The sequence below is a fragment of the Buteo buteo genome, chromosome 2, assembly GCF_964188355.1.
Source record: "Buteo buteo chromosome 2, bButBut1.hap1.1, whole genome shotgun sequence".
Lineage (NCBI taxonomy): Eukaryota > Metazoa > Chordata > Aves > Accipitriformes > Accipitridae > Buteo > Buteo buteo.
This window is the reverse complement of record NC_134172.1, coordinates 80,117,326-80,128,210: the sequence shown is the minus strand read 5'-3', so window position 1 is coordinate 80,128,210 and position 10,885 is coordinate 80,117,326. Positions and strand designations below refer to the sequence as shown.

Sequence of the window (10,885 nt, the reverse complement as noted above, 5' to 3'; positions counted from 1 at the left end):
GCCGGCTCCGCGCGTGCGCAGCCGCCGGCTCACGTGGTGGCGCGCGGTTCCGGGGCGGAGCTGGGGGGGGGCGGACGCGGCGGGGCGGAGGTTGCGGCCATGCTGCAGAGTCTGGGCCTGGTGGGCACTATCGCAGAGGGGGACGCGGGGCCCGAGGACCCGGAGTCTGGGGGCTCCGAGGATGAGGAGGTGGGGCCGGACAGGATCTGTTGCCTGGGTCGTGGGCGGGCCGGGCCGGGTTGGATCGCGCTGGGCCGGGGCCGGGGCCGAGGCCGAGGTCGGTGCGGTCCGGGTCGACCGTCCCGCGGTCGTTGCTCATCAGTGTTACCACAGGAGCTGCGCCGAGCGCCGGGCCCCAGACGGCGGGGCCCCACCGGCGGGGACTTCAGTGCCGCCTTTATCTTCGGCGAGGTGGAGGCTGGCGGAGAAGGCGCTTGGGCGGCGGCACTGCGCCAGCTCCGCGGCAAGGTGAGGCCCGGGGCCGAGACTGGGGCTGCGGTGCCTGAGGCCACAGTGCCCCACGCTCTCCCGGGCGCCTCTTACAGCTCCTCTTTTGTGGTTTTCTGCCTAGAGAGCAGCTACGACGCTGGACGAGAAGATCGAGAAAGTGAGACAGAAAAGGAAGTTCCAGGTCAGGGCCTTTCTCTCATTACTGGAAAGACTGGTGCAGGTTTGGCCTTCTACTGTGCTCTCTCCGGAGGCACAGACTCTGAAAGCATCCTGAGGTGCAGCGGTCAAGCTGCAGCTCATCACCTCGACCGGCTTTGCAGCCACACCTGATGTGTTGCTGAACTGATGAGAATGCAGAATTTTTAATGCTTAAGGTTATGCAAAACCATGGATCTGTGAATGGGCTCATAATAACAACAAAGAAAAGCTCACAAAGGATTGAAGTTTCTTTTTTATCCTTTCTTTTTAAAACTTCTTTTTAAAATCTTCTTCTAGGAAAAAGAAGCTAAACAGGCAAAAGAGAGAGCTGAAGATGCGGAGACTGAGGATAATCAAACCAAAAAGAAGGAGTGTGAGGATTTCAGTAGGGACGAAGAAGATCTGGAGTCTCAGTATTCATTGGATGATGAAAATATCTTCACAAAAGCAGGTATTAGCAGTACGTAGAGAGATGGTCAGGAACAAGAATCTGACAGACTGTTGGCTCACTGGAGGAAAGTCTGTAGTGAAGCCTTGCTGGGAGTGGGCAAGAACCTGTTATTTTTTGTTGTCTTCCTTCTGCGACATTTCCTTCTTATTTTGGTCAAGCTTGTTTTGAATGATAGCCATAGTACTTTAATTGAACTCGTCCCTGAGGAAGCATATTTACTTGGTATTTTACTCTGCTGCATGCCTGTAGTTGTTTCTGAGGCTTCTCCCTCAATAGCTCATTCAGAGCAAAAAGTATGAGATGAAGGTAGTCACCATATCTTGTTATGTGTTTAGCTGTGCTTGTTAATTCCTGTCACACTTCTCCTTTCTCTGCAGATACAGTCAAAGTGAAGGAACGGAGGAGATCAAAAAAGGGAGAAACGGTAAGTGTTGGACAGAATGACACTAGGTCATTTTCCAGCATTTCTTCTGGAGGAATTTGACTTTGGTTAACAAACTGTAGCTCAAAAAACAGCCCAGAGCCCTTTGATAACTTGTTGTGTTGCTGCCTGCGTTGTTCCACTTCTGTTGTTGCTGTTTCTAGGAAGCAGAGAGCTTTTTTGAAGATGCCTCTCAATATGATGATAACTTGTCATTCCAGGACATGAATCTTTCACGACCTTTGCTAAAGGTATTTACCTAGGTTAGTTATTACATATGTTACTCTGAGGAATGTTGTACAGCCTCCCCTCCACCGATCAGAACTGTCAAATTCCTCTTCTCTTTGCAGCCTCTCTGAAAAGGAAATTATGTGGGAGCTAGGGTGGTAGTCCTTTAGGAGCTGTTATTCCCAAATAATGGAAACCATTCTTTGATTTGCAATGTGCCAACACTATCTGGAGTGGGACTTGTCACAGAATCATAGAATGGTTGAGGTTGGAAGGGACCTCTGGAGGTCATCTTGACCAATCCCCACTGCTCAAGCAGGGCCACCTAGAGCTGGTTGCCCAGGACCACGGCCAGATGGCTTTTGAATATCTCCAAGGATGGAGACTCCACAATCTCTCTGGGCAAGCTGTGCCGGTGCTCAGTCACCCTCACTGTGAGAAAGCGTTTCCTCGTGTTCAGAGGGAACCTCCTGTGTTTCAGTTTGTGCCCATTGTCTCTGGTCCTGTCACTGGCACCACTGAAAAGAGCCTGGCTTTGTCCTCTTTTCACGCTCCCTTCAGGTATTTGTATACGTTGACAAGTTCCCACCCTAAGCCTTCTCTTCTCCAGGCTGAACAGTCCCAGCTCTGCCAGCCTTTCCTCATATGTGAGGTTCTCTAGTCCCTTCATAATACTTGTGGCCCTTTGCTGGGCTCCCTCCAGTACGCCCATGTCTCTCTTGTACTGATGAGCCCAGCACTGGGCACAGTACTCCAGTTGTGGCCATACCAGCGAGAAAGTTTAATTGCTCTATCTCCTTTGTAGGCAATCACAGCTCTTGGCTTCAAGCAACCAACCCCAATTCAGAAGGCTTGTATCCCAGTGGGTCTTCTGGGGAAGGATATTTGTGCCTGTGCTGCCACTGGGACAGGTAAGGGGTTTAGCAGGGCACAAGAAACATGGAGAATTAGCTATTCACAATGATTGGTAATTCTTAATTTTCTTCTTTAGGTAAAACAGCTGCCTTCATCTTGCCTGTCCTTGAGCGCCTGATTTACAAACCTCGTCAGGCTCCAATAACACGGGTATTGGTTCTAGTGCCAACACGAGAACTGGGTATTCAGGTGCACTCTGTCACAAAACAGCTGGCGCAGTTCAGCAGTGTCACAACTTGCCTTGCTGTAGGTTAGTATTAAGTTGCTTATGTAAACTATTATACAGAGCTGGGAATTCCATCTTACAGAACTGGAGGCTGCACAGTTATTGCAGGCATGCTTCTAATAGGTGTCCTGTAGTTTAAAATCTCACTTTCCAATACTGTGCTGTACTGCTTGTTTGTTGGTTTCTGAGAAGGAAAAGCTGGGATCACTTCTAATTGTGAATGTGGTATTAATCTAAGTTGTTTCCCATTCCTCAGGCAATTTGCATCTGTGTAGTCTGCTGCAGCCTGCTCAGGGAGTTGGCAGTGCATGTTTGCTCTGTTTCAGGTGGCCTAGATGTGAAGACTCAGGAAGCAGCTCTTCGCTCTGGGCCAGACATTCTTATTGCCACTCCTGGGCGACTGATTGATCATCTCCACAACTGCCCTTCTTTCCACCTGAGCAGTGTTGAGGTGCTGATTTTGGATGAAGCAGACAGGTAGGCTAAGTAGGACAGCACTGAAAAAGGAGATGGTAGTTTTCTGCTTTCCTTTTCTCAGGCTATAGGGCAGTCTTTGTTGCCCTGCCTTAATAAATAATGTTTCTTAGCTAGAACCAGATGAAGCTGCCTTACCTTGCTGTTTTTCTCCTGTGTAGGATGCTGGATGAATACTTTGAGGAACAGATGAAGGAAATAATCAGGTTGTGCTCCAACCACCGTCAGACAATGCTTTTCTCTGCCACAATGACAGAGGAGGTAAGACAGGCTGCTGAGAAGCATACTGGGGCAGAAAGTTGAATAGAAGTTTGTCTAGCCTTTTTCTAGAGATTATGTGGACTTTTTTTTTTTTTTTTCTTAACTTGTTTTGGTAGGTGAAAGATTTGGCTTCTGTTTCCCTGAAAAATCCCGTCCGAATTTTTGTGAACAGCAACACAGATGTTGCCCCTTTCCTGCGGCAGGAATTCATCCGGATCAGACCCAACCGAGAAGGGGACCGTGAGGCCATTGTATCAGGTTAGTGATGAAGAAAGAAAAGCTGGAATCAGTAGGTGACTATGAAGCAGGCTGCTGAGAGGACTTTCTTTCAGCTCTCCTGACCCGAACCTTCCCAGATCATGTGATGCTTTTCACCCAGACCAAGAAGCAAGCTCACCGTATGCACATCCTACTTGGACTGATGGGTCTACGGGTTGGGGAGCTTCATGGGAACCTCTCTCAGGCACAGCGGCTGGAAGCACTCAGGTATTAGCAGGCTTAGTTGGTAATCATAGACACAAAAAAAAAGTTAGGAGTTGGAAGTTTTAGGGCAGAAGTGGATTGCTGTATTCATTGCTAATACATTTGCTATCTCTGCTCAGGCGCTTTAAGGATGAGCAGATTGATATTCTGGTAGCTACAGATGTGGCTGCACGTGGACTTGATATTGAAGGTGTTAAAACAGTGAGTATTTACAGTGCTGAGCTTTTTTAAGGAGTCCTTTAATGTTTTTTCCCTCCTAACACTGTTTCTGTTACAGGTAATCAATTTTACCATGCCGAACACCACCAAACACTATGTTCATCGAGTGGGTCGGACAGCAAGAGCAGGCAGGGCTGGTCGCTCAGTTTCACTTGTGGGTGAGGAAGAGCGCAAGATGCTGAAGGATATTGTGAAGACTGCCAAAACACCAGTGAAAGCCAGAATTCTCCCCCAAGGTACGCACTTCACTGAGATAAAAAAGCAGAAGAGCAATACACAGGGAAGATCATGGTACAGAGGGACACTAAAAGAGAGGCTGAGAAACAAGATGGTCTTTGTGAGCTGCTTCTGATGTTCAGCTGTATCATTTTCAGATGTCATACTAAAATTTCGAGAGAAGATTGAGAATCTAGAGAAAGATGTGTATGCAGTTCTGTGCTTGGAGCGTGAGGAACGCGAGATGCAGCAGTCAGAGGCCCAGGTAAGCGGTTTTTTTTAGGAATTTTTTTTTACCTTAGTTGTTTTTTACATACTTAACCTGCCTACTTTAGAAAGGGAGGAGAGAGATATTTTTTTAGCCACCATGAGCTCACTTCTTCTGCCTGAATTATCTCAGATCAATAGGGCAAAGAAGCAGCTGGAGACAGGAAAACAAGAGACTGTGGGTGCGGGTTTGGAGCGGAGCTGGTTCCAGACCCGTGAGGAGAGGAAGAAAGAGAAACGTAAGTCATGACACTGCTGCCATGTTAAATTCCATAGCTGCAACTGGACTCTGCTCTGTACTTTAAGAGGTTCTTTATTATGTGTTTTTCTTTCTCTCTCCAGTGGCTAAAGCCCTGCAGGAGTTTGACCTAGCATTACGAGGGAAAAAGAAAAGGAAGAAATTTATGCAGGACAGACAGAAAAAAGTCCAAATGACAGTGAGTGCTTGTCCTTACAAGTGGGACCCTGGTGCACTATCGTAGTTTTCCCTTGGCAAAACCTCACATCACTGTAAGCTTGCATTTTAACACCTTTCAGCCAGAGGAGAGGTCACAGTTTGAAATCTTGAAATCTCAAATGTATGCTGAGCGGCTGGCAAAAAGGAATCGCAGAGCAAAGCGAGCCAGAGTCTTGCCAGAAGAGGAACCAGCAGCAGCACCAGCAGGTGGAGACTTTCGTTTTACAGCTGACTTACCTTATGTCACTTAAAAACTAAACTAATTTGTATAGAGGGAGGCACTGGTCTTTGAAGGAATGGCCACTGGTGCTGGCCAGGGTGTGTGTTTGCAGAGAGGAATCATTGCTTTTCCTGATGGTTAGGCTCGTTGTGGTCAAGGCTGCTGGGCTCTAGTAAACAAGATGATGCTGTGGCCTTCTCTTTACAGCCAATGTTCTGACTATTGTCTCTATGTTAGGCCCCAAGCGGAAGAAAAAATTGTCTGTGTTTGATGAAGAGCTTACCAACACAAGCAGGAAGGCTCTGAAGCAGTACCGTGCTGGGTAATGTCTTAGCAATACCACATTAGCGCAGACTTTAGTAGGTGGGATTTTTTTTTTTATTTTTTTTTTTTCCATCTCTGGACTTCCTCAGGGATACTTTGACTGATATTGGGGGAAGATGTGGGCAGAGTAGAGAAGGGATTCATGCAAGAAGTATTGTTCTATTGACGTACTTCAGTGGTTTTTGTCTTACCTCTATGCCTCCTCCCCTCTCTCTTAAAAAGCCCATCATTTGAAGATCGAAAGCGCTTGGGTATGGCCCAACATAGGAAAGGAGGAAACTTCAAGTCCAAGTCCAGGTATAGCTCCCTTTACTTTCTTATTCAAGATTATTTTTTTTCCTGCTCTCTTCCCTCTTCTTGTGATTGTTTAAAGGCACTTGCTAAAAGGTTTGTTGGTTCTGCAGTAGCTTATGCTCCTCTACTGCAGGTCTGATGCTGAGGGCAATCAAGAATACTGCCTTTAATAGCACATTCCTAGGCTTCTACTTGGGAGAACATTGCCTAGAAAATGCTCAGTTCTGTTCCTTGTCTGTCATTGAGCGTTGGGCTGGTAGAACGTAATTTCAAATACCTTCTCTTTCAGGTACAAGAGAAAGTAAGAACTGTTGGTCATTACCAAATGGGTGATTTCAGACACACTCTCTCCACGGCCTGGATTGCTTTGTACTGCAGGGAGACAACTTCAGTAATATTGAATATTTTTTCTTCAAGTTCTGGAATAGCTTTGGGGTGTTTCTTAATACCTGGTTGAAGACCCTGTATGAAAACATCTTCAGCAGCCCATGCAATAAAGGACTGATTCCTTTTTTTTCTAAAAAGTTTCATCTGTTTTATAGGATAACTAGAGCAACTAAGAGCTGGGATATGTTACATCTTTCTATCAGACTTAGTTCATGTAGATCAAGTGGCCTTTAAGGCAAAAACTGGAGAACACTTACTACTTTGTTTATATACTTCTGTGATCTTGATTAATTAATATGGCTGAAAAGGATTTCTATAGTTGAGGTGCTATTTCTAAGATAGGGAAAAAAAGTTTTTCAGGCTACCTGACACAAAGATGATTTCAGAGGTAACAGTCACAGGAATTAAAACAAACCTCCCAAGAGGCTACTGTCTGAGGAAAGATTGTCTCCAAAGGTTGGGGGGCCAGACAGCTTCCTCCTAACTGAAAAGAAAGCAGCTGTAAGCTGAGGCAGAAAGACTACAACCAGAATGCAAGCTGGTTGACATTATTGTATGTAATTAATGATAGGTTTGTTCATCCTGACTTTTTTTTTTTAATGGAAGCAATGCAGCTCCACTTGTAAAGATCAAGCAGGTTTACTGCAGGCTAATAAGCAGCAGCTTAATGCAGAGCATCAGAGATCACTATTCCTAATACAGGCACCGTTGTACTTGTCCCACTATGAGTAGAGCAGGGAGAATTCTGATCAGTGACCCACACTTAATTTCGTCAAAATGTTTAAACTCTCTTTGAATTTTTACCATCTCCACTGTGCCAACAATTTTTTTTCATCAGCCTTGCTAAATTTCACTGATACGCTTTAATTCCTGTAAGGAGCACAGACCAAGATGGGCCTAAGTGGTCCAGACCAACCATTAACTTCTGAACTGTCAATACAAATTGAGCTTTTTGCTTCACACCTGCTCTTCTTCTGGGGTCACCAAAGTGCAGTAGTGAAAGGTAATGGCTGCACTCCTGAAATAGACCAGTACAAAAGTGCCTCAAGTTATTGGGTTTTCCAACTTTATTAAAAAGGGCAAACTTTACAAGCAGTAAATATAAAATATACATAGCAAAGTTTTGACAGGTGGTACTGCTTGGTATATTCTCTTAATTGGTCTTCTTACAGTTCAAAGGTACATTATACAATATCTTACGGCCTTGGTGGACGCATGCCAGGTGGAGGGGGTCCTAGGAAAAAAGGAAAGAGTTGAATACTGAAGAGGAAAGAAGAAGCATGGCTAAACCAGAAAGATGTTGATGCTCAAAGTGGCCTTAAGACCCCTTTTTTGGCACTGAGGCATTTATTGACAACTAGCATAGCTAGGGAGTCATTGAAACATATCACCCTTCAAACATTTTATTTATGTTATGGCTTCTTATTGCTTCTAGGCATTTAAGATAACCTCTGCTCACCTCTCATTCCTGGGGGTGGTGGTCTCATGCCTGGTGGGGGCATTCCCATAGGAGCACCTCGGCCAGGTGGCATTCCCATTGGTGGGCCCATAGGTGGTCTCATGCCTGGAGGAGGTCCCATCATTCCTTAAGCCAGAGAAAAAAGAAGAACATAAATCCAGCTGAATATTCAAGGCACTAGTTGGGTATCGGAATAATCCTCCATTCCATACCAGATCTTCGTCAGGCTCTGATAAATGCCTCTTTATCACCAATTTTGCCACATAACATGAGCTCCTTGCTGCTCCACTCCATCGAGTAATTCCTACCTGGAGGAGGTGCTCCTCTGCTCATGGGTGGGGGAGGACCCCCACGCCCTGGTGTGTATTGAGTTGGGGCTCCTGCAATGCTAGCAGTGGCTGCTGCAGCAGCAGCTGCAACTGTTCCACGACCTTGAGGTGTCATCACCTGTAAACAAAATAAAACAGGTTCACAGAGAAACAGCACAACATCTGCTTCACAGTAAACTAAAAAATAAGCAAGAGTTATTATCCCTTCAGAAAATTACACCAGTCTCCTCTTAACGTATTAAGTAATGCTACAAACATACAATTCAGTGGATACCACATGAATTCTGTGCAAGAAGCTGCACTTTTCAAGCCCCTTCTTCCATCATATTAGACAGTTCCTAGGGGGATCTAGTACAAAAAAAGCCTTGCTAGGCTCAAACTCCACGGTAACAGAAACTAAGATTACACTCTGTAAAAGGAGCTAGGCCTCAAGCCTTATCGTTTTTTCTAAGACTATTCATATTAGACATACAACTAATGATTAGAAATTGGTTTAGATATGATTAATAGAATGCAGGTACTTATAAAACAATATCCATAAGCTGCTTATTAAGCCTATGTGTCTCCCCCTCCATGGCTGGCTTGAAACCCAGTCAAGCTGAATCAATAGAAGAAGGATCATGCATCTTAGACCTAAGACATGGGAGTAAGTGATTAACTTTATAACAAGATAAATTAATAGAATAGCCTGAGTGATTTTCAGAAATTCAAAGGTAATCTTTGATGCCTAAGAAGATAAGTGATTGTGGTGACCCAAGACCTTCTGCCTACGACCACTAACTTCAGAAGAACGAGGACACGAGAATTGACGAGATAAATTGATGAATGATAACGACATGGGAACGGAGATCAACTGGACAATTACAAAGACTTTGGACTGGGACAATGGGTGGTAAAAAGGTATACAAGATTGGGAAATTTTTGGAAGGTTGCCATTCACTGCGGTGGTGGCCCTACTCTGAGTTGTTAATAAAGCAAACCTAGAGAAACCCATGTTTGAAAACTCTGTAACACACTCCACCAATTTCTTGCATCACATTGCTACCAAGAATTAAAAGCCACCCCAGAATATACCAGACAACTCTTTTTTAATCGGTCACAGCATCTCACCTGTTGGGATGGTCCTCCCACTCCTCTGACAGGGCCAGCTAATCCTGCTGGAGCTTGTGGCATGGGCGCACCAGCTGGTACTCCCCTCCCTGCTGCTCTCCCGACTCCAGGTCCTCCAGCAGCTCCAGCAAGAGGTACCCGGGCAATTCCAGTCTGAAAACAGACCCACCCAAAAGAAAGATTTGTCAAAAAAAAAAAAAGTCCTCAGATCCTAGGGATGCCCACAGCCTTCCTTTGTCCAGTTAATGTCCAAGCCCACAAAGGGATTAGAACTTCCTGCAGCGAAGTTCATTGGACTTAATCGCAATGGCATCTGGAAGTCTAGGACAATACCATTCTCCTGCAAGAAAGCAAGTTTATCAGATGCCCCTTCCCCTTCTCCTTAGTTCTGCTCTCATTCTCCTTACGTCTTTTGGAGGGGGTCCTTCAACTGTCATGGACACCAGGTTTTCTCCTCGCAGCAACACAAGACCAAGGACTCGTTTCTCCTCCCGCTCTGGCTGTTTTGAATTTTTAGGTCTAGTGAGAAAAGTTAGAAAATATTGCAAGACAGAGAGAGGGGGAAAAAAAAAAAAAATTAATGCTGCTCTTTGAATTTCTAATAGAATATGAGACTAGGCTACTCTACAGAGGAAGACCTACTGTAAACCCCACATTTTTATATGCCTCAAACTAAGCGCATAGAGAAGTCTAAACACAAGGTGCGTATCACCTCCGTGACTTTTTTTCCCCGTGATGCTTAACCATTACAGTGATTATGCTGGCATGACACAAAGGTCTATTTTGGTTACTAGGAAAGAACTGAAACAAAGTGCCTCTTGAACCTTGGTAGTTGTGGGGTTCGACAGGTAAGACTAAAACTGTGACCATTTCTGCCGAAGCCGGCAGCAGACATTGCCCAGCTGCTGGGCCAGCTCTCGCTGAGTGGGCAGACGGCCCCCGGGCCTCCCGCCGCAGCGGGGCTGGAGGGGGGGAGGGCACCGAGGGGCGGGGGGCACCGCGGCGGGCCGCGCCGCTCACTTGATCTTGCGGAACTCGTCGCAGTCGCAGAGGATGAGGTTCATGTGCTTGTCGAAGGCCTTGAAGGTGCCGATGAAGACGCGGCCATCCTGCAGGATGCACCGCATCCGGTAGTCGATGTGCTGCAGCATCTTGCTGCTCTTTCCCACCGTCTGCAAGAGACCGCCGTTACACCGAGCGCCGGGGTGGAGCGGGGCCGGCCGCACCGAGGCGGCGCAGCACCCCTCGCCGCGCGGACCCGCCGGAGCGCCCGGCTCACCATGGCTGCAGTTCTCCGCGCTCCCTCCCGCCGCCGCCTCTGCCTCTGCCGCCGCCGCCGCTCGCTCCGGAAACGCCGCCCGCTCCGCCGGAAGCCCCTACGCGCGGCAGCCGCGGCTTCCGCTCTCCCGCACGCGGCTGCCCCACCACCGCCGCGCACCGCCCCTTCCGGCGCGCGATGGATGCGCTTCCGGGGGCGGGCTCGGGGGGGCGGGGCC

General features: G+C 47.0%; 2 protein-coding genes across 3 annotated transcripts in view; one reads left to right on the top strand and one right to left on the bottom strand.

Annotated features, from left to right (window-relative positions):
• Positions 1–61: 61 nt before the first annotated feature.
• Positions 62–6,655, top strand: DDX27 (DEAD-box helicase 27). The gene is made up of 21 exons (XM_075022379.1): positions 62–189; positions 334–468; positions 572–631; positions 946–1,099; positions 1,477–1,523; positions 1,685–1,771; positions 2,554–2,659; positions 2,740–2,913; positions 3,216–3,366; positions 3,525–3,624; positions 3,741–3,882; positions 3,957–4,110; positions 4,227–4,308; positions 4,385–4,562; positions 4,701–4,807; positions 4,943–5,048; positions 5,152–5,246; positions 5,347–5,473; positions 5,724–5,808; positions 6,033–6,107; positions 6,394–6,655. The coding sequence occupies exons 1-21, from the start codon at positions 100–102 to the stop codon at positions 6,407–6,409; spliced, it is 2,271 nt and encodes a 756-aa protein (XP_074878480.1). The 5' UTR covers positions 62–99; the 3' UTR covers positions 6,410–6,655.
• Positions 6,656–7,535: 880 nt separating this feature from the next.
• SNRPB (small nuclear ribonucleoprotein polypeptides B and B1) overlaps positions 7,536–10,885 on the bottom strand; it is a 29,193-nt gene continuing 25,843 nt past the window's right edge. Inside the window, exons 2-8 of one of the 2 annotated variants that reach the window (XM_075022393.1) lie at positions 10,669–10,713; positions 10,410–10,561; positions 9,797–9,908; positions 9,390–9,542; positions 8,259–8,397; positions 7,951–8,076; positions 7,536–7,725 (exon numbers count right to left, since the gene is read on the bottom strand). In XM_075022393.1, coding sequence (XP_074878494.1) covers positions 7,688–7,725; positions 7,951–8,076; positions 8,259–8,397; positions 9,390–9,542; positions 9,797–9,908; positions 10,410–10,561; positions 10,669–10,671 — 723 coding nt within the window. In that variant the 5' untranslated portion in view covers positions 10,672–10,713 and the 3' untranslated portion in view covers positions 7,536–7,687. Of the gene's footprint in view, positions 7,726–7,950; positions 8,077–8,258; positions 8,398–9,389; positions 9,543–9,796; positions 9,909–10,409; positions 10,562–10,668; positions 10,823–10,885 lie in introns of those variants that run through there. The other variant, XM_075022392.1, reaches the window with a different exon arrangement.

Bases quoted from the DNA above. Each gene is read 5' to 3' on its own strand.
- DDX27 (XM_075022379.1), top strand. From the start codon at position 100: ATGCTGCAGAGTCTGGGCCTGGTGGGCACTATCGCAGAGGGGGACGCG. The intron at 632-945 runs GTCAGGGCCTTT...ATCTTCTTCTAG, and splicing joins GACAGAAAAGGAAGTTCCAG to GAAAAAGAAGCTAAACAGGC. The intron at 4,309-4,384 runs GTGAGTATTTAC...TTTCTGTTACAG, and splicing joins ATATTGAAGGTGTTAAAACA to GTAATCAATTTTACCATGCC.